The following is a 23021-nucleotide window of genomic DNA, read 5'->3' as shown; positions in this document are numbered from 1 at the left end:
TATGCTTCTCTGAAGAGATGAGTTTTGAGTTTAGTTTTAAATGTGATTACAGATTTTGATGAGCGTATTTCGAGGGGTAGAGTGTTCCAGAGTTTTGGGGCTGCGACAGCGAAAGCACGATCACCGTAAAACCGAGTTCTGGAACGGGGTCCAGGTTTGAGAAGAAGTCTGCAGGATGAACGAAGCGAAGAGTTGGTTGACGGAGTAATGATGTCACATATGTAGGCTGGAGCACATCCGTTGATGGCCTTATATGTCAGCAACAGGATTTTAAAACGAATGCGCTGAACTACAGGCAACCAGTGTAAGTCACGAAAAACGGGAGAAATATGTTCATGTCGTTTAGTGCCAGTGATAAGTCTTGCGGCGGAATTTTGGATTCGTTGAAGAGGAGACAGATAAGAAGTTGGTAGGCCGTACAGAAGCGAGTTATGACAGTCAAGACGAGATGAAACAAAAGCATGAACAAGACGTTCAGTTGATGTTTTGTCAAGGTACTTACGAATCTGTCCGATCTGGTAAATTCCAAAGGAAGCACCACGACAAACATTACGAATGTGTTCTTTAAAATAATACACAAGCCATTGGATTTTTTCCACACCTTTTATTGCCAAAGTCAACAGCAAACATTGTGTCAAAACATTATGTGCTGTACATTTAGAAAAAGTTGTAGGTCTACTAATAGTTATATTCCTTTTTTTTCGACAGCGCCTAGCGTCAAATGTGGACGGATAATTTCAAAAGTGGACGGATAATTTCAAAAGTGGACGGATAATTTCAAATGTGGACGGATAATTTCAAATGTGGACGGGTAGTTTCAAATGTGGACGGATCATTTAAAAAGTGTGGACGGATCATTTTAAAATGTGGACGGATCATTTTAAAATGTAGACGGATAATTTCAAATGTGGACGGACCATTTCAAATGTGGACGGACCATTTCAAATGTGGACGGATGATTTAAAAAGTGTGGACGGATCATTTTAAAATGTGGACGGATAATTTCAAATGTGGACGAACCATTTAAATATGGACGGCGGATCGTTTCAAATGTGTACGAATTACATACATTAACTTACATCATAAATCAAAATGATAATTTACAGTGAATAAACAATAGGGTCTAATCTTTACTGTGCCATGGAGGAAAAAATAAAATAATAAATAAAAAATACTTTTTCCTCTATGCTTGTGCAAAATGTTTGTAAAATACGGTTATGTTTAAACTGACCTAGTGTTGTAGCCTACCTTATAACTCAATTGGCTATTATGAATGTTTTAGTTCATTTGGAACAAAACACATTTTTTTCTAACATTAATATTATTACACAACTTAAACATGTAAGCATCTTCAATGAAGATTTGTCAATAATATTCTCATGGTACATCCCAAATAAATTACAATAACGTATTATCTATATAAATAAAATAAGACATAGAGACAGGTTTAGTCAACTCTCCCACAGCATGGAGTAAATGTAGAATAACCAGTGACACTGAGCCTACTGTGCACAGGTGTGGACGACTTTCCTCTCTCCTAAGGAAAATTCATATATACATTTATTTTTCTGTAATGTCAGTTTATATTATCACTCTGTATGTATTTTAAAAATTATTTGCCAAGTAAATTCAAATCATAAGAACTTGAAAAAGTTTACCTGCAGTAATTGTAATCATAACTTCAAAACTATAATCATGAGAAGTTTGCAATCATGTGAAAAATCACGATTCACTGTAAAATTATAATAAATACCAAAATATATACAAATTTCTATAAGAAAATATTTACAAATTCTATACATAATATAATATTTTCTCAATTTCATTGACATAATTTTTTGCCTTGATAGTTTCTTAGGAATGAATTCAAAAAGTGCATAAGCATCTTTATAAAAACTGTCAATTATTAGAAAAATTATAACTGTACTACTCAAGGTGTCTGACAACTATAGATATAATCTCTTAACATTTGTATTATCCTTTAAAAAAAGTAATAGCAATAGAAAAATGTAAATTTAAAAAAAATAAAGTTTTCCTGATTAAGCAATTTTTTGGTAATTTGTTTAAAACTTACCGTTTCCATCCCCATGTTACCCCTCTGTTATACAAAAAAGTTTCTGGAAAATCTGTTAAAAGGCCATACAATCTACAACTTTTAAATTAAATAATTATTCAAATAGTGCATCTAATTCTTTGCTTAAGTCATGGCAAATTACAAGGAAGATGGCCTCCTGCCTCCTTCAACCAGGACCAGCACCGTGACCAGTCTCCCTCTTTAATACTTTTACCATTTGTAGGTGTCTAGTCCTTCTGAACAGAAGACTGGGAGATGTTGCTTGTCCGACTTTTAGGCCTTTCTTCACCAGCGGGCTGGACGTGGCTTGCCTGACTCTTAGGCCTTTCCTCACCAGCAGGCTGGATGTTGCTCGTCTGGCTCAAAGGTCTAGGATCAATCAAACTCTTGGAAACATTACTTGGCTGACTTCTAGGCCTAGGTTCCTGTAATGACTGCCTGCTTGATCCAATGCTCTTGCTGGTTCTGCTAGGTGAACGTTCTTCTGAAGGTGCCTTATCACTCTGATTAGCCACAGAAGATGTTGGTCTTTTGGTAGAGTTATATGATAGTTGACTGATGGGGTGCCTTGAAATTGATGATTGACTTTGAGCTCGACCAGTCACCCGGGATTTGCTTGATGCATGCGATTGCCTGCTGTTAAATTAAAAAAACAATTATACACATTTAATACAGTAATTTGCAAAATTGTTAAAGAAGAGAAATAAATAAATATTAGAGAATGCTTCGAAATATATGGTAAAAGTATAATACTGTCAGAGTAATGTTCCATTTCCATAGCTAATTTTTTGGGAAATACTCTTTTGTATAATATAGCTGCATTTTGTTTGAAAATTTACCTGTAAACATCAACCAGACAAATACAATCAGTATAATTCGACAAGCAATTTTATTATCTAAAATAACTTGAAGACTATAAATAGAAGACTTTTGAAGCTCAAAATAGCTGATTTTTTATCTTATGTTTGGGTATCATGTATGTTTGTAGTATTTTTTGTAAATGAGTTTTAAAATTACATAAAAAAATATATTCTTGTAATTATTGCTCCATGCAATTGTACTTATGCAGATATTTGTTACACAATTGTGAACTGAATTGATGTTACAGTTTTCAGTGTTTTAAATGCAGAAAACAGTTTATTTTCATTTATAATTAGAGAGTGATGAAGATGCATCTCTAAATGAATCTTTGTATTTGTATACACAAACAAATGAATTTCCCTGAAGTTTGGGGTAATAAAGTTTGATTGAATTGAATTGATTATGACCTAAATAAATTAAAATGCATGAATACACTGTAGATACCTAATAGAACTCATCCTGCGTCCATCCACCGTTGTAGCTGGTCTACTTGGGATACCAGCCATCATGTAATCAAGTTCAGCTTCATCATCAATGAAACTTGATGAAAACTCACTCTAAAATATTAAATACAAAAAAAGTGTTATTCATGAGTATATTATTCATTTTTGTTTGCCTTCTCTCCTGAAAACTCACCTATTTCACTAGTTATTCTTTTCATGTTGCGCTGTGAGACTCCGGTAAAGAGCGCTTTATGTGCGATATTATTATTAATATTATTATATCATAATTATATCCAGCCTGAAGAAGAGATATACATTAATACTAGTGCTTCACATTCATTCTCTTTACCGAGCAGTACAGTTACCGAGTAGCACTTAGTTATGAGTTTTTTTTAGCCTACCTCAGCTGTTTTTGTTCTTTTCCTTTGCTCAGTCTCTTCAACTTCATCAATAACCTCAATGCCTTGGAATGTTTTCTGTTGTTTTAAATTAAGCCTGTGACTTGTAGGACCAAGCTCAAACTGATCACCATCGAAATCATCATAGAACCCATCATCACCTGATAGATACAAATCATATTGGAAGCTATAGTTTACAATAATGGAAAATGTTAAAAATCTATTTTTTTTATGATACACTCAGTCTAATGGGAAATTCAGTCCAATTTTGTACCCTCTTGAATATGACTGTCCTTAAGGTAAACCTGTTTTGTTACTGGCCCAAATTCAATTTTACTGGCCATCATTAGTTTTAGGCCTATTATTTTATTACTGTACCCCAAATTTGCCCAAAAGGGATATCATGATTTTCTGTCATATGTCTATTATGCTATGAGTATGATTCACAAAAAAACTGTTTTGAATTTATTGTCAAATTGTTTACAAGAAATCATGTACAAAATAATGAAATTGTCCTTGATAGAATAACATATGTGTTATAAGAAAGTACAAAACATAAAACAATGTCTTTTCACAATGAAATATCAAATAAACAGATTAAAACAGTATGCCATGTCATTATGAGCTTGTATTTCTCTAAGTTCTGTATCATCTGAATCAGCATGTAACATGTCTTAACTTCAGTTTATAAAAAGCATTTTCTAAATTTACATTAAATTTGATTATGATGCAGTCGTGATATTAAAAATTGTTAAAAGAGCATCACACATCATTCATAGTGTGAACAAAAGGTCGTGCCTGAAAAAAAAAACACAACAGTTTCTAATTGTACACTGACATGACTAAATATGGAATGAAACCTATCAGAGTGATACAAAACTAAATAAGGATTTTTATTAGAGTATTATTCAAACAGTTTAAGAATAATTTGGCGTTTCTAAAATTCACTTGGGTACATACATACGACATCAAATATCATCTCTTATCCCTTATATGTATGCATTTAATAACTGTTATTGGACTGGAGGCATATTTAGTAATTTACAGTGCAAACTGTAAAAACCAATAAATTATCCAAAAAGCAGGCAAGATTTACTATGTAGAGCAGAAACTACATTATGATATAAAGGGAACCTTTGGGATAAGTGTCTCTGAATAGAGTGGTGTCCCAAGGAGGGGGTTCTACTGTATAAAGAATAATTTGCTTGATTTAAATTGCTACAATGAAATTGATACATTGATAGATATACAAATATTGGGAAAGTTTGAATAGAGAGAACATACTGTAGAAATAACAGAAAAAACCTCTAATATACCTTCAACTTGTCTGCTCTTCAGTACCAAAGACTCCATTGGGTTGTACAACTTTTGAACAGCATCAGTATGCTGGGTTCTATTAACATGGCCATTCACAAAGATACCTATAGAAATAAAAAACCGTGTTCAAGCAGACTTGAAAACACTTTCATTGGTTTCAGATCACTTCCGTACTAATGACTGGTTACAAAAACCAAAATACATTGGAGAGTCTGCAGAACATGCAGTAGCCAACACATAAAACAAGTTGATCAGTTCAATGCAACATTTTCCAAACCCCTTAACCATTATTTTCTCACCCTCTCAGTCTCACCTAAGACAACAAAAAAAGGTTTGAGATTTATTATATATTTTCATATGATTATTCTGTAACTTACCAAGAACATACATCTTGAGAAGCATCCTTCGTTTCATTGGCGTTATCAAAATAAAGTCATATTCACGCTGTGCAAGTCGCTGTTTGAATTCCGGCATCATCTTCATTAATTCTTGAGAGGTCTCTCTAATTGATGCTTTCACAGATTCTGCAAACAAGGACACTGGAGCAATCTTTGAATGTGCTTCAATCAATTCATCCAGAAGGTCCCAGAGGGCATCATGAATAGGGTCATTTAGAAGCTCAGCCTCACGGCAATAGGCATTGATGATCTGTATTTGTCTGGAGACTTCATGCGCTGGACTGAAGAGTGGATTAGTCAAGAGCGCATGTTCTAGAACAATTCGACCTTCTAGCAGTGCACGCATGTATTTCTGTGTGTCTTCACTTAGTTTCTCCATCCCTCGAGTAGTCATCTGGGGCCAGAGAGGTCGTCGTGGACAGAGGATTCTGGTGTATCGGAGTGCAACATAGATGACCCAGAGAATTGTGACACCAATCCAGAATCCAAAGATAGCCAGTAACTCATCGTAGAGGTATGTCGGAGTAAAGAAAGCAGTACTGCTATCTGTATTCTGCATCACACCCATGAATGCAAATAAAGACATTGTAAAGAAACTACATAGCACATAGACGTTGAAAGAGGTAACACGGAAAGGTCGTTTTATGGCCATGAAAATAAAGATCAATAATATGGTGGCCAGGACTAAACATATTTGCACCAATAACTCTGTGAGGAATATCGCATACCATATCACAAGGAGAAATTTCATGAACATTAATACAGGACGATAATAAGCCCAGAAGCGTTTGAAAGACGAGAACATGTGGTAGAGATTTAGCGCCCATAAAGCATCAAGAGAGTGACTGAATTCTGATTCTTTCAGTTGAAGGTAGCCTTCATGTCGTTCAGCTTTCTTGCTGAATAGCTGTGTACGCATCTTGGCAATCATCCAGATTGGTAGGAGGATGTACAGGCCGACAGCGATAGCCACCGACACAATAATGTATGCCAAGTGCTCTCCACTGTAACATGCTGTTTCGTTGTGAACCTCTAAATTCCCATCGTCGTTGCAGTGATAAATCTTAGCCATTGCAACACCAATTGGAAGAGCTATCACCTGACATACAATGATGTATATTCTCTGCATTGTAGCAATCTGTAGAAGCAGATTGTAGTTCTTTTGATAGTTCATATAGATATAAAGAGTAATGAAGACAAGAATACCGACAAAGACGAAAATTATCCACCCAAGAAGAAGATAACGATAATCCATTGGTATTTCTGAACTAGCAATGAAAGTTTCTCGAACAGAATAAAATATACTCTCATCATTCACCTTCAGAAACTCCCAGATGTCCAAGTTAAAGAAAAATGCAAAACGTGAAATGTACAACCAGTCATACGGCCAGGTCCAGCGTATTGATATCGCCATTATCAGCGCATAAACTTGAAGAAAGTCCAAGATAAGAAATATTGCATCATGAATTACAAGCTGTATCTTGCGTTTCTGTCGCCCAGATGTTTTCTTTAAAACGTCGTCGCCATACTCACGATAACTATGTTCATAGATGATGTCATCGACCTCTGTATGCAAATAGTTTCTGCCTCTAGTACGCTGTTTTTTCCTGACTTCTTCAAAGGAACTAAGATTGTTTGACATCATCGGTAGGAGTGGCATGGCATCAGGATCTTCATCAACCCCATACATGTCAAGCTCATTTTCTGCCATGCTTATTGGTGGTGCTTCTTTAATTTACATCTGAAATATGAAATAAAATTTGTAAATACTGTAGGCCTATTTACAAACAGTGTTTTCTTTTAGATTTGTTAGGATAATAAAATGTTAATTAATAATTCTAATTAATTGCCATAAATATTCTCTGCTAAAAAATTATGGTAATTGGATGTACAATAATACTATCTAATTAAATAATGATTTAATTTATTGTTTAATAATATTATTCACGAGCCACCAGCCATGTTCATATGCCTTTAGTTATTTGTAGGCTACTAGGCCTAGCTCTAATAATAGGAGGTCTTATTAGCCTAGCCCAGGTAGTCAGCCACTCTACTCGCGCCCTCGGCGCGTCTACACCGTCTGCTCCTCTCTAGCTATCATCTTTCCTAGAGGACGTCCTACTAGCTATTAGTATTATTACTAATATTAGGCCTAGCCTAGAGCCTAGCTAGCTGAAAACAACTCTACAGTCTAGGATTTTTAGGCCTAATTAAAAGTGTGACAGTCAACTAACAATATTCTAGGCCATAACAGCAAGATACTTTATCAAATAAAGCAAAATAAAATGCACATTTATTGTGAAAACCTTCTAAAAAGCTCAGTATGTTTTGGTTATTTTTTAACATCATCACACTTCGTCGATGTTTACCATCTCCAAGTCGTCATATCCGGTTAGATACAGACAGCGAAATCAAATCACGTGGTGGTACGGTCACCTGATATTCACATGGTATTTTATCACATGTCATGTTATAAACATCACCTGCACGACAACAAGAACAAGTGGAATCGTTGTTGGACCCACATTCACAAGGAGGTGAAACAATATTTATCCTGTTTGGACAAAACATCCTTAATCAAAATGAAACTTTTTATGTGTTTTATGTTACTTTCAGTAGTCAGTAACAGTGCTTTGGGATTTCAGCGGTGAGTTTTGAATAAACATCGACATGACAAATCTGTAGTGTAGAAAGATTGGTGGTGGTGGGCCTAATAATACTAATACTAATAGTACTACTAGTTAACCGTTGACCAGTTCACCACCGCCCTCCTGCTGGATGAAGGGTGGTGGTAATGAATGAATGAATGGGTCAACGTAAGGATCTAGCCAACTGCAAATGGTCTCTCCAATTACTGTATAAACACAGTAGTAGCCTAATTTGTTTTTTTTTTGTGTCAATTGAATTACACAGTACAGTATTAAATAATTATTGCATAGATACTTATAATAGTTGAATTCATTTATTTAATGTCTATTTATTTATCTTCAATTCAATTGTCCTGTTAGTGTTATTTGTAAATTAATTACTGTAATTCATTCATTTTTTTATTTTAGACTACCATGATCACATAATATATCCATTTTAACAAAAAAATTAACGAAAACAATTATTGTACAGATAACAAAAAAAGTTGTACAATTACAAAAAAGAAAATATTTGTCAATGCAAAAAAGCATCCACATCAAATTATGGACCATTCAAAACAAACAACATTTTGGAGTACACAGGTCAGATACTGTTTTTTCAACAATGTTATATTTTTAATTTTATCTGCTTTTTTTTCTTATTAAGAATACGTCTTACAAGGTTTGACAGCCTTCGTCGTCGTTTGATTGGTGTACAAACTCCTCTGCAGCATTTTGTGAAATACAACCAGGCTACTAAATATGATCAACTTGGACCTGTTCCAGAACCTCTCACAAACTATTTAGATGTAAAATCTTTTTGCTTGCATTTTTAATAAACATGTATCACTTATCTGTATTAGTGTTTTTTTTATTAAGAAAGGTGTAAAAGAAGTTATAAAACAGTATAATTATAAAACTGTAGAACAAGAAAATCTGCAAGAAGGAAAAAAAAAACAGCTCCGATGCACACCTTGCAAAGATGATATGATTTAAAATTTTGTTACACCTCCACAGTGAAATAATTGATTTACAAACTCTTCGCATATTTTTAAAAGTAGAAATACCTAAATTAACTGTAGGGATGGCGCCAGTGTAGATGGCCAGGGCCCAAGTCCGGGAAGATTTACCACTTTTTTTCAGAGACGAAAAAATTATAAATAAATACAGTACAATACTTGCATTTTGAGTACCACTAATGTAATTTATTGGGACATTTATAAACAGACACTGTATTGGATGCCACCAATATTTCACCATCTCCATAGAATATTTGTTCTACTCTTTATATACAGTAAAAATAACTTTTTATAAGCAGTGCTAATTTGTTATCACAATTATCAATTTTATATCATAAACAAAATATAACAATTTAATATTTTCCAGGCTGAGTACTATGGAGAAATTTCAATCGGAACTCCTCCACAAAAGTTCAAAGTTATTTTTGACACAGGATCATCAAACTTGTGGATTCCCTCTGTGAAATGTCCAGTAACAGATACTGCATGCGGTAGGTGATGCGATGATCTTTGATTTGTTTATTTTACTGTCAATATTTACAGGTACATGTCTTGTATACCCACAATACAGTGATGTAGCCACAAGAAATAAGAAATAAAACAGAACAATCTCTGTTCATGCCACTGAGTTGTCAAAGACGTCTGTGAAAAAGTGGTTGAAGTTGAAACCTTACCAAACCGTACGGATACAGCCCTGCAATAACTTCATCCAATACAACATACAAAATGCATACATACATATTCAAAGTCTGATTTAATTAATCTTCATTTTTCATGTTTTTGGGGGACAATACATCTTTAACAAGATACATAAATAAATTAATTAGTGAAATTTAAATAAATGGCAATTGTAATAGCATAGAGGAATTATTTCTAAACAATTCTTCTATTATTTTAAGGCACTTGTTCTTGATAATACACTATCTCTTTTCTTACACAGATTCCACAATTAAACCGATTAAAATTTCACATAAAAATGTGAAAAAGTTAATTGTTGTACAATATCCGACCTTGATTATAGTACAGTAAATTTGGTACAAACAATGTTTTTGAAATGAAAGTCTGAAAGTCCTAATTAATATAAATACAGTAATGTGTTTGTTTTACCTTGGAATAACAATTAAAAGTTTATATGTACAATCATACAATATATAAGTCAAAACTTACATAACACAATTTTTGTTCTTGGTCTAATTTTAGTTCTTGGTCTAATTTTAGTTCCCAGAGGAGCAACAGATGTAGTCTACTTTCTATACATTAACCACACATTTCGTGGTCTAATTTTAATAATAATGTGTGGTGCTGTAATTCAACATTGTACTTTTTCTGTTTTCTGTCCATGTACTCTCTATGAAACGACAGTATACCTACGAACCGCCTGCGTTTTGAGCAACTGCTCGCATTTTAGTTATTACAAACCAGACAGCATGTTTGTAATTATCGCGTTAGATAAGTGTCATAGGCCATGTACGCACCTGTAGACTTGGCCTTGACGTGAATGATATAACATGAATATTGAGCACGTGTTGATGGGTGCGTTCACACTTTGTTGTGAAGATAAGGAAGAATCTATTTGCAATTAATTGGTGAACATGATTATGTATACTGTAACCTTCACACGTCTGATCTTTACAATTGAAAAATAAAATTTGTTTCATATTTAGGAAAAAAAAATGTTTCGATTTGATAATTTGAATTTTATATGAGGGACTTTACTTAAAACTATTAGATGTTTATGACAAACTAAAAATGGTGACCGTCATTCTTATTTTTTGGTGAATATCGGCAAAAAATGATAATCGTTTGCATGGCGAAATCAAATGTTGATATAAAGTTTGCGGTACACCACGTATATTAGTTCTGAAAAGAACTGTTGAGTTTCTCAACGTATTAAATCAATATACTTTGGTTGTCCTCAGGAGTGAGAAAATGAATATGGTCCTGAATTACTCGGTAATCCTCACTCCCGAGGACGATCAACATATGAGCATCATATATGTAGCAACTGTTTTGCATATGGTCCTGTTTTTAGAAATCCAATGAAATTTAACATGTACAGTATACCAGATATACATAGTAAAAGAGTGAAACAAAACAGAGTTAGGCCCCTAGTATTAGGCCCCTAGTAGTATCACATGCTCCTACTGTAATAGTAATCATACCAACATTTTAAATCCAAAACCATGTATTTTGCAATTTTCTGACCCATGTGACTCATAGCACATAGTAATACACTTTTGATTTATTTTTTCAACATGTGATATTTTGAATAGTCATTTATATTTCTGTGAGTTGTCATGTGACTGCCCAGTAGCCAATGATTGGATGTTAATTGTTAGATTACATCCTTTTATTGATAATGTGATTGTCAGCTCATTAGTTCTTTCCTGTTTTGTCATCATTTTGATTGCATGTCATTATTATTTTGTCTATTTTTGTACCATCTACATTTTAATTGCCCCAGTTTTATGTGTTTTTTTTGGAATGGTGACCTAGTATTTTATTTGTAGATACTTTCAGAATCGGATACATTGAGGAGTTTTTGAACTTCACATCTCGAGGACTTCAGACCTGACATGTTTAGTTAGTTTTAGTGGTACTTCTACGATGTTTATCGTCCATGTTAAAAATATTGTCCATCTTTGTACCAGTACCATCAACATTTTAATTGTCCCAGTTTCGTTTTGTTATCGAAACAATTGAATCTTTAGCTTGAAAGTAGAATGGATAGCATGTTACATTGTGGGGTCCATAAAACATTTTACAAAAAGATAATTGTACATTCAAAAAGATCAAAGTTGATGTATGTGCAGATTTGTATAGATTTAGGCAAACAAGAAATCAAATATTTATTGCACTTTGACCATGTGTCAGCATCAGTACCTGATGACAATATATCACTCTTATGACAAAATGAATTTGCTTTATTTTTTTACATACTGTACTTTAGCAGTATTATACGGTATTACAAATACGGTATAATTAGTATTAATAATATTAATTATCAATTAAAATGAAATCTTATTTATTCTGCAAGGTTTGGTTTGGTTGATATTTTCAAAAGTTTTTGCACCTAAAATTTAAAATATATTTACTCATTCATATCTAATTAAAGCCATTATCATTTTTTATCATTTGATCAGAACCAACTTAAATTAGTGTTTATAGATCTGATATTAAAGTAAAATTTTATTAATAAGTGAGACACGCCCTTTGCTGATAATTGTCAATGACAGCTCCGGTCTCTCCTCAGTGCTCCTTTTTTTATATTTCACTGAAGGGAATGAATAAAGATATTTAAAAATAAAATTCATAATATTTTATGGATGATATTTGTGGTTCTTTTCAGTAAAAAAAAACTACACTTTTCTCAGGAAAATAATTAGATAAACATACTCCAGCATTTGCTGTGGTACGACAGGTTAGCGTGTCCTTTATACGTCAATGTACAACACTCACCACTCCACGTTCACACTTTTTAACAGGCATCACATTAACTTGAAATTTGTAGTATCATGTTTTTATCATTTATAGTGTTAGAAACGGAAATTATTTAGCATGTTTTAGCAGATCCATTTGTGGCAAGTTTTCAATTGAGAATACTGATTTATAATTGACAAGGCCTTCTGACATTTCGTTGACATGCAAGATGTGTAGATGCACTTTCATAACAAGAGAGATCTGTCAAATGTCTTTTCCCTCTAGCGAGTTTTTACATGTACGATACACTAGTTACTTGTCTACTCTCTAGAGGCTTCACATTATTCACTAGTTGATGCATGATTTTATTCATTTTTTTTAATCCCCTAGCGATTGTAATTTTTCACTTCTCATTTTTACATTTATTTTTTTATGTTATATGGTAGACCTCTATTAAAAGACTTCTTTGGGACCCAAAAACAAACTTTCTTTGGAATTGGGTTGTCCCGAGTATGGGGCAACATACTGACTAATGGGACAGACTTTTCACTACTTTATTAATATTGATTATTGTCTCAATATGAATCCATTTGTCATAGCTATACTGCTGTGTGTGTTCAACAAAATTTTGTTTGCTCATTCAATTTTTAAAGAGTTTTAGTACTACTTTAGACGAACTTGACAATAATATATAAAATTTCATTTAGAAAAATAATCTCCAACCAATTTAGTAACCATGGGAGGTCTTCCTTGTCATCACACGATTCATATACAAGATTAAATCACGATTCACAACAGGATTAAATCATGATTCACAACAGGATTAAATCACGATTCATATACGGGATCAAATCACGATTCATATACAGGATTAAATCACGATTCACAACAGGATTAAATCACAATTACTTTTAAGTAACACGGTTAAGCTGGTCTCAATCGGGCTGTGAGAAATATACAATGACTAATTTTATATTACAATAAATGTATAAAAACAAACAAAAAATTTAGACATTTGTCTAAAATTGCAAATATAAAAATATCCTTGACACTAGCAAACAGGGGGTGTAAAGGAATGATTTGACAGAAGAACAATTATGGGAAATAAAAAAACCGCATAAAAGGTGTTATGAGTAATTTAAACCTGTGTAAGGTAACAGTATTAAAGACCTATGCTCTAATTAGGAGGTGACGAGCAATTACCAACCCTAATCCGGTACATTAATCAAACGATTAGTCACCTTCTTAAATGACTCGTCAGATATCTGCTTGTGTTGGATGATTTTAAGATAAAACCATCCTTGGTATGATATTATATATATCTCTTGAATGTCTGAAGGCCAGGGATAGTAGTAGAATGATGATAGCAACATTATCGAATGCTAGATACATAATACCTATATGCATTTTTCTATTGATAAAATAAGGTCATACGTACACTGTTGTTGACAAGTGAAGGATGACTGAAAATGTCACTTAACAATTATTTTCATCCCTGATGATGTCAAATAATCAATGTTGCCATTATTGTATCACAGTTGTCATCACCATTATATAATGGCATTGCTATCATGACCTTAATAACATTTCTATCTTATTAATAGTAATATAATTGTTACGTACAGCTCTGTCTACACTATGAAACTTTATGTGATTAAAAAATGTGATGTGACCATATTTAGGCACTTTCATATCACTTTTTTTTCAAACTAGTTTGATAGTATAGATAGAGCTTTAGAGTAGACTGTAAAACATCTGACCATTAACTAGTTCCCTGATGCAAAGCTACTTTGTAGTAGTAGTTATAACATTTATCATCCTTTACCTATCCCCTGGTATAGACCTACTGCTTCAGTGGGCTCAAATCTAACTCTAGCCGTCGGGGCAAACACAGTTCTGGAGGTTGTTAGTTCGAGTCCCACCCGAGAATTACTTGCAAATTCATACTTTGTTAAAAAAAATACTTTAAACATACAATCACGGAGTAGGGTAAAACATTTCATCATTAATCCTTTCTTACCATCAGCATTGTTTTTTTTTAATACCATTACACATCACAATATAAATTTCATCCTTATTTTATAGTCTTAATCTTAATCTGATTTTCATTTTGATGGATGGAACAGATTCGGATAAAAAGACGTATGTTCTCATCAGTGAAAGGTGTTTCCCTTTGATAAACAGAAACATGGTTTTTAAAAATTGAATAATAATTAGTTAGATGAGAGCATGGTATCATCTACTTGTTTGATTGACAGTAAGAAAACTCATCCTAAACGGAATATGGACAGTGTCTCCTGTTTCTGTAAAGATAAGATGTAACTTTTATTTATAGTCGTTTCTTCAATTTTTTTGTTCATTTTGCTGATTTTTATTTCTGTACATCTGAACATAATTAAGAATTTAAAAAGAAAAATTCAAATAGAGTATAGAAATTAGTGGAACATTACCGCAACAGTTCAAAGGTTTTTATCCCAGGGTGATTGTCTGTCTGTTGTTGTGTGTCTAGCATTTAACCATACACATTAAATTAAAAAACTAGTATGTTTACAGTCAAGATGCCAAATGACCATTAAATCTCTAATTTTCCTCTGCGCATGTGCCATTTATACCAGGAAGTACAAATTGTTTACACCTAGTGCCTTCAGAAATCCAGTAAAATTTCATCAATCATGAACCTCATTTAACCATAAGCTTATCAAATATAGAAAGAATCTTCCCGCCGACATTTTTCTAAAAAAGTGTGATTGGTTCTATTTCTAGTTGTGTGTCTAGCATTTAGCCATACACATGAAATAAAAAACAAAACTTATATGTTTATATTGGGCATCATATTATCTTTTTATATTATTGGTTCATTTTAACATTCTTTTAATTTTATTATTGTTAGGATATAACATATCTGTAATGTTTTTGTGTTATTCAACTTGTCATGGACTCTAGATGTCAATGAAAACAAAGTACAATTGACACCTACAAATGCGTGTTTCATTGATGTCTCTTTGATACATGCTGTAGGAAGGAAACGGTAATTGGTAATCGTTTGTAGTTTTGTTTCAAAAACTAAACTGATGTGTTGCTAGACAGACTTCATTTATAAACAAATTTATCTTTTTCTTCTTTTATACATAATTTATTCACCCGATTCCCAAGTGCTGTATCGCCACATACAGTACTATCTATTTCCAAAGTATCATAGGAATATTTGGTAATACAGCATTTCATTTAAATCACATGTGGTGCCTTTATCATGTAACATTAGGTTAAGTTACTACTAGATACATGATGTTGTACAGTATTACCAAATATTCCTATGATACTTTGGAAATAGATACAATCCCGAGAATCGACTGATTTATTTTATAATACCATATTCCACATCCTCCTATTGTTGTTCTTAAAAACTGCAGTACAGTTTTATAAAATTGACTCATTGTTAGTTAATATGGCAATGAAAGAAATATCTTGGCATATCTCTTCAAATTTACGGATACGGATATGCATTAATACGCTAACATCCCTGCAATGCACGGAGCATGATTGGAACTGGCGTATTTGATATGCGGATTGATGCAGCCGCATTCCGTGGTCCCTCCTTTCATTGTGAATAACTTTTTGAACTGTGAATACATTGAATTGCAAACTAATGTACATCACTACACAAAACAATTAAAACATAAAGTATAAACAGAATTATTTTTTTAAAAAAAGAAAATACAATATTTGAAATGCTTACAAATAAATATGATTTTTATTCTATATTCATTCATAAATGTAGTCATGGATATTTCTTTAAAAGGTTGATAGCTAGCTGTATATTAATTTTATAAGGACTTAAGTTAGTGCTTATCTTTCATGTAACAGCTTAAGAGATCATGTTATTTGCTGACGATCAAGATTATTTCGATGTTGTATTTAATTGGCAAACTATTCCCAAAAGCAATGTTTAACCTTAATACGAGAAAAATGAGATGTAATATTAAGGAAAAATGATAAAGCAGTTATTTCTACATGAAGGTCAATAAAAAGGCTTTTGTTTTCAAGGTTCATGATTGATTGGATTAGGTTTTTTTTTTGTTTTTCATTTTTCATAGGAGTACAATTTTATTATTAATATTTTTAACGGTTTAAGGCCAACAAAAATAGGTACATATTTTGTGTGATAATATCTTTGAAACTTTTATAGAAATTCAACTTAAACTTCAAAATAAAATAATTTAAAAAAAATAGTACAAAACAGATAAAAACAAAAGTAATACAATAACTATAATAACATCTTTTAAGTTGTTATTATTTAATTTAAAAATTCTTAAATTAGTTTTATTTGTGAATAATTTTTATTTTATTTTGAGGGTCCAAACAATATAATATAAAAGTGGCTTTATATTTTTTTAAAGAAAACAAAGTAAAGATAAAAGTGGTTATGTAAATTGTAGTAGTACTGTAGTAGTATAAAAATATATGAACATTTTTATTTTATAAATTATCAAGTATTAATTACTTATTTTGTGTTGTATTCCATTTGCAAAATTATACAAATTATGATTTTAATGTGGTGTAAGCTTTGTCTACACTATTAAACTAGTTTGACAAAGAAAGTGTGATGTGCCCAAATATGGTAGTGATTTGCCCAGATATGGTAGTGATATGACATCATCGTGTCCATATATGGGGACATTGTTTTGTCACATAAAGTTTAATAGTGTAGACAGAGCTTTAAAATTGCCTGGAAAACAAAACCTTTTAGACAGAAATGTAACTTAAATTTTAAACAAGATATATTTTGAATAAGTAAATGATTGAACAAGCACCACTGTGGTCATACAACTCTTTATGTCGCGATTTTGTTACTGTTGTCTGATGATGATTTAACTGCCATCTGAAAGTTTGCAATTAACAGACTATAGAGTGCAGCAAACAGCATTTTGTGTTTTTAACAGTAATTCTATTATTTTGATTCAAGCAACAGTTGTACAGTTGATATAAAACAAATCATTACAATTAATTTGGTAATACTGTAGTTTATTTTGGGTTCAATAATGTAATTGGAAATTGGTTTTTTTTGTGGCAAATTTGTAGGAGATACAGTATAGTGCATGGTTTTTTATTTTTTATTTTTAATAGACCTACAGGTATTATGATTTTTGTTTAAAATCCTCAGATAATATGTTTAATATAGCTGGTAGAAGAAGAAAGTAGATTTTTGAAACCATAAAATATTTGTTTTCAAATAATTTTTATTAAATGCATGTACTATATTTGGGAATTTGTCTTTCTCATCCTTTTTGATTTGTATAAATAATTGGACTACAGGAGGTTTGAAAAATGCTAATTTTCTAATTTATTTTATTATGGTTATTGGATCCTTAAACCTGCATTAATTTCCCTTTATTAATTGTCCCTTTAAAAATTGTCCAATTTGAAAGTTTTATTGTAAGAAAATACTAATAGTGATGCGCCAAGTTTTCTGGAGTTTGTTTAATTAATTAAATAATTTAATAATGCTGTTTATCTTAAAATCTTATCAAAGATATTTATATTTGCATTAGTATTTAAACATTTAAAAAATGTTAATAATATACAATAGTTTTATTAATACATAATATTACTACTATTATTATTAGTACTAATATTTCTTTTTTTCGTATATTTGTTTTCTTTTGCAGTTTTGCATAATAAATATAACAGCAGTAAATCCAGTACATACAAAGCAAATGGTACAAGTATCAACATTGAATATGGAACTGGTAGTATGAAAGGCTTCCTAAGTACAGACACAGTTGCAGTAAGTCAGTTCAAAAAGGCCCTTTCAAGGCCTGTACTATGGGGGAGGGTGTAGGTAGAAGGGGAATGTCCACAGGAAAATTAAACAATATACATTATTTGTAAGTTTTTCTTGAAAAATAACCCCATAACAACCCAGCATCAATTTTTCATCTAATAACTACTATTTATTAATTTTAATTTAATTTTTACCAGTAAACATCTCTCTATAATAACCATCAGTAGAAAAAAAAACAGGTTGTAGAGTATCGTCTACAGTACACACAATTATTCACATAATCTCCTAAAAAATACATTCATACTCCAAAAATATGAGAGCAAAGCTTTTTAGTTTTAAAAATAGTGTTTAATTGTGGTTTACCTCTACCTAATTAGTGAACTCATGACAACCTGGTGGCCAAAAATGTCTCAATTATAAATAAAGAAAGTGAAAAATCACCTTCTGAAATTGGTCTGTATAAAGCTACATATTTGGTAGTATTTCTTTATGTATTCTGATATCTTATTTTATTAAAATTAAATGGTTTCATTTAATTTAATTTCAGATAGAATCAGTTGTTGCCAAGAGTCAGACCTTTGCTGAAGCGACACAGGAACCAGGAACAACGTTTGTTGCGGCAAAGTTTGATGGAATATTGGGAATGGGTTACTCAGAGATTGCTGTTGATGGTGTGCAGACTGTCTTTGATACATTTGTTGAACAGAAAGTAGTTGCAAAACCCATTTTTTCTTTCTATTTAGATCGGTAAGTTGATAAGTTCATTGTCTTTAGAAATCTCAAATGCAATCTAAACAGTACATTCATTTATGAATAAACAAAGTCATATAAATGGTTTTGGTTGCGTTTTCGTAGTTAAAAATAAGCTTTCTGTACGCGGTCATTATCTTATAAAAGTGAAATTACAAACTGAATATAAATAACTTTTTTAAATTTGTATAAAGTTCATACAGTAATAATAATTAATGTATTAATTTATTTTATACTTTTGCCTTATTTTGTTTATAATCGATGTGTACAATTTTCCACTTCAGTTATTTCAGCCCGTGCTGCTTATATTATGTTTATACCAAAATATCATTTGGTCATCTGTGGCATAATGCAGCTAATTTTCAATCATATAGACGGCAGCAAACATTATAACTGAGTAAACTAAACTCTTGTTTATTGCTATGTTGATAAATTACAGTTCAATAAAGTTTATCGTTTACAGACAGAAGTTAATAAATAATAAATAATTTATATACATGTCAACCTTTTCAGTGGCCAATGCGTGAGACATTAAATCAAAATTGTAGGCCTACATAGGGACTTTTATTATTTTTATTCAAAATAATCTAAGAATACGCCCTCTATATTGAATTTTTAGATGAATTGAGTTGGCTTTCCTGTACTACATCAACCATAAAATACAAATAAGCATAGGCTTAGGCTAATTATGCTCAACTTAATTAAATAATGTACATTCCTAGATTATTTTTCTTTCAAAATAGGCAAGTTAATTTCAAAATAATGTTTTTTCTGAATATTTTTATGGATGCGCGAGAAATAGCTGCATACATGTGAGGTAAACAAATCTGCCCTCGTGGGTGAGAGGTGGTAGGTATAAGTTTATGAGAGTATCCTTGAAATTCCTTTTCCATAATGAAATTAAATAAATTGTAGTTGTAAAAGTAGTTTTATTATATTTATTATATATAACAATTTCTGTAAATAGTAGTTTTCAAATTTACTACTTGTACCTTTTGCCATACTTGGTAATGTAAAATTGTTTTAATATACTTTATCACAATAACATTGTGTAAATGTCAAATATTATTTTTCAGAAATACAAATGATAGTTCAGGGGGAGAACTGATTCTGGGTGGATCAGACCCAAAGTACTACAAAGGTAACTTTTCTTATGAGAAAGTTACCAAGAAAGGTTACTGGCAATTTAACATGGACAGGTAAGGTTTTGAAATTTATGGAAGTATGTACTTGTTTGCTCTATTGAGAAAAAGGTTGCATTATATATACATCAATGGGGCTGCTTTGGTTCACTGATTTATTATCCTTACATTACCTTGTTATTGGAAACTTGGAATTATCTTGGACTATATCCAAGTTTCATGTAAAACTGGTTTTTCCAAAAGTATGAGCATAAGTCTGAATGGTAATCCTACTTGTGCAAGTAATAGATGTGTATTTTAACAAATGTAAAAACTGACTGGGGTATAGATCTTCATACTATCAATCAGTACAATGAATAGTTTCTAAATATGAAACTTGGCAGCCATTTTAATTTCAAATTGTTGTCATATAACACCAAATATGAAACAAAACATTTATATTGCATGCTTCGCTTGTTTGATTGATTGATGTCACTGGAAAGGAATTTAATCAATTGTATTATAATACACTACTGTACTCTTTAATATGTTATGTTAATATCCAGCATTGTATATGTGATGTGATGCAATAACTTGTGTATTTGTATTGTACACTACTCTTATTACGTTTATTATTATTCACACATATCCAGCATTGTATATGTGATATGATGCAATACATGTTAAGGTATTATTGTACACATACTCTTCTTACACATACTTAATAATATTATTATTATTCACACATATTCCGTAGCACATTCCAAAATTAATGCATGTATTAAATACATTTAATTTTGGACACTATTAGGAAGTGTGCTAGATAAATTTAATAATGTTATCAAACACTCCACATAAATAGTTCATATTCATATTGATATTTATTTTGTGAAATTTCCTTATAATATCCTGTAATGGTCACGTCCTAGTTCGTATTGTTTGCAGAGTTATTTACTTCCATTTCAGAAAATCTATAAAAAGATAAATAGGTCTATAAAATCAGAAAATCAATTGAATATACTGTAATAAATGCCAACGCATATTATTAGGGTACAAGAAAAGAAAAACGTGAACAATATAAAAGTGTTCCATTTAAAATAAAGTTTAGACTTACAGCTTCATAATACGTCCTGTATGCACAACTGTATTTTGATACCTTATTGCAGATAACGTCGACCTGACTATGAAATACAAACATTTTATATATATTTAATGAGTCTTAAACAATTTCATAGTGCTAGTAATTATTTCCTTTATGAGAAGTTAAAATATCTATGTATATTTTTCAGCATTGCAGTACAAGGTGGTTCCAAATATTGTCCCAAGGGCTGTGAAGCTATCGCTGACACAGGTACTTCTTTAATTGCTGGTCCTACAACTGATGTCATAGCTATCAACAAAGAACTTGGTGCCAAAGAAATGCAAGGCTCGGTAAGGAATATAAATAGGGTTAAAAGAATCCACAAAATATATGGGTTACTGGGGAAGGGGAGGGAATGTCATTTCCCAAAACTTTGACTATAAAATCTAAAAGAACACATACAAACCATTTTCGCAATGGTTTCCATCCACATCTGCATTTTTTTGTTTCCAAACCTCCTATGCAAATTAAATAATCCAGTATTATTTACTATTAAATTTGAAATACATATTATTTTATATCTTCTTGTTACAGTACATATTTGATTGCAATCAAGTGTCGTCGTTACCAAAGATTGGTTTTGTTCTTGGTGGAAAGGCATTTTACTTGACCGGTGAAGATTATGTACTCAAAGTATGTATAGACTGTTTTTGTTAAATTAGCTTTAAGTTTAGGTAAAAACTCTTAAATACTGGACACCTTTGGGCTGGCAAAATATGTATGGTTTTCTTGAAAGTCTTGTATTCGGAGTGTATTTTTGATGGTAAAAGTGAATTTTCAAGAAAAATCTGGTTTTGGGAAAGTTTCCGGTTTTCAGAGAGTCTTGTATTGGAAGACTTAACTGTAGTCAATAATAGTTCTGTTCCAGATTGCAGTCAACAACTCTACTACCAAGATTCTACTACAGCAATTACATGGTTTCATATATTTGAGTTTTTGGGATCATATCTAGAATTTTCCCCTAATGCACTCCTACTGTTGGAAGTCTCTAGCAACTGGGTCACAAGGGTATAAGCTCAACATGATTGATTAACTTTTAGTTAACCTTTATTTGTTTATATTTCAGGTTGCACAGGGAAGTGAAACCATTTGTCTGAGTGGTTTCCAAGCTCTAGATGTAGCACCGCCAGCTGGCCCTCTTTGGATTCTTGGTGACGTCTTTTTAGGCAAGTTCTACACCGAGTTTGACAAGGGTGCTGATCGTCTAGGCTTTGCTGAGGCTGTTTAAACACCCTTTCTCATATGCTAATTTCTTAGCCACATGTGACACTTTTTACAATTATATGCATTTTTATAATAGTTTGGATTGTAGTTGCTGAATGTTTTTAAACGATTATTGCCATATTCAAATATAAATTAAATAATAAACATTTATATAATACAGTAAAAGGCAAACATTTGTTATACTAAATATAAAATTCATGACTTCGTGTTTTGGGTCATCTAATTTTTTAAAACCTAAACAATGCAATATGAAAAGTCTATAAAAAATTGTGTGCTTCCCCTCCTTATGTATTATCAGTTTGATTATTTTGCCATCCTTTCATTTTGACAAATAAATACTATATCAACAGTTGTTTGTTATAGATTAATAAACTTTATATTTTTAGTTTTATATTATTAATTTGTATAAATAATGTGCGAGCATTGTTACATTTTAAAAAGAAATA

At 31.8% G+C, this 23021-nt stretch overlaps 2 protein-coding genes across 2 annotated transcripts; one reads left to right on the top strand and one right to left on the bottom strand.

The window, feature by feature from the left end:
* Positions 1–584: 584 nt before the first annotated feature.
* On the bottom strand, positions 585–7860 carry LOC144844205 (uncharacterized). Its single transcript, XM_078700977.1, has 6 exons — positions 7798–7860; positions 5471–7232; positions 5093–5197; positions 3780–3937; positions 3380–3492; positions 585–2710 (listed from the first exon to the last, which is right to left on the bottom strand). The coding sequence occupies exons 2-6, from the start codon at positions 7200–7202 to the stop codon at positions 2302–2304; spliced, it is 2517 nt and encodes an 838-aa protein (XP_078557103.1). The 5' UTR covers positions 7203–7232; positions 7798–7860; the 3' UTR covers positions 585–2301.
* A 110-nt stretch (positions 7861–7970) lies between these two features.
* On the top strand, positions 7971–22798 carry LOC144844210 (lysosomal aspartic protease-like). The gene is made up of 9 exons (XM_078700986.1): positions 7971–8138; positions 8786–8927; positions 9505–9628; positions 18224–18342; positions 18887–19086; positions 20166–20288; positions 21500–21641; positions 21886–21984; positions 22418–22798. Exons 1-9 carry the CDS (start codon positions 8074–8076, stop codon positions 22577–22579), a joined length of 1176 nt encoding a protein of 391 aa, XP_078557112.1. The 5' UTR covers positions 7971–8073; the 3' UTR covers positions 22580–22798.
* Positions 22799–23021: the final 223 nt, after the last annotated feature.

Source organism: Antedon bifida, chromosome 6 (genome assembly GCF_963402885.1).
Source record: "Antedon bifida chromosome 6, ecAntBifi1.1, whole genome shotgun sequence".
Lineage (NCBI taxonomy): Eukaryota > Metazoa > Echinodermata > Crinoidea > Comatulida > Antedonidae > Antedon > Antedon bifida.
This window is presented reverse-complemented; position numbering and strand designations above follow the sequence as displayed.

What these genes read in the sequence shown, in the direction of transcription:
- LOC144844210 (XM_078700986.1), top strand. Translation starts at nt 8,074, where the DNA reads ATGAAACTTTTTATGTGTTTTATGTTACTTTCAGTAGTCAGTAACAGT. An exon ending in CTCTCACAAACTATTTAGAT is followed by an intron (nt 8,928 to 9,504) that starts GTAAAATCTTTT and finishes AATATTTTCCAG; the next exon opens with GCTGAGTACTATGGAGAAAT. An exon ending in CCAAAGAAATGCAAGGCTCG is followed by an intron (nt 21,642 to 21,885) that starts GTAAGGAATATA and finishes TTCTTGTTACAG; the next exon opens with TACATATTTGATTGCAATCA.
- LOC144844205 (XM_078700977.1), bottom strand. Translation starts at nt 7,202, where the DNA reads ATGGCAGAAAATGAGCTTGACATGTATGGGGTTGATGAAGATCCTGAT. An exon ending in GAAGAGCAGACAAGTTGAAG is followed by an intron (nt 3,938 to 5,092) that starts GTATATTAGAGG and finishes TGTATCTATCAG; the next exon opens with GTGATGATGGGTTCTATGAT. An exon ending in AAAGAACAAAAACAGCTGAG is followed by an intron (nt 3,493 to 3,779) that starts GTAGGCTAAAAA and finishes TTAATATTTTAG; the next exon opens with AGTGAGTTTTCATCAAGTTT.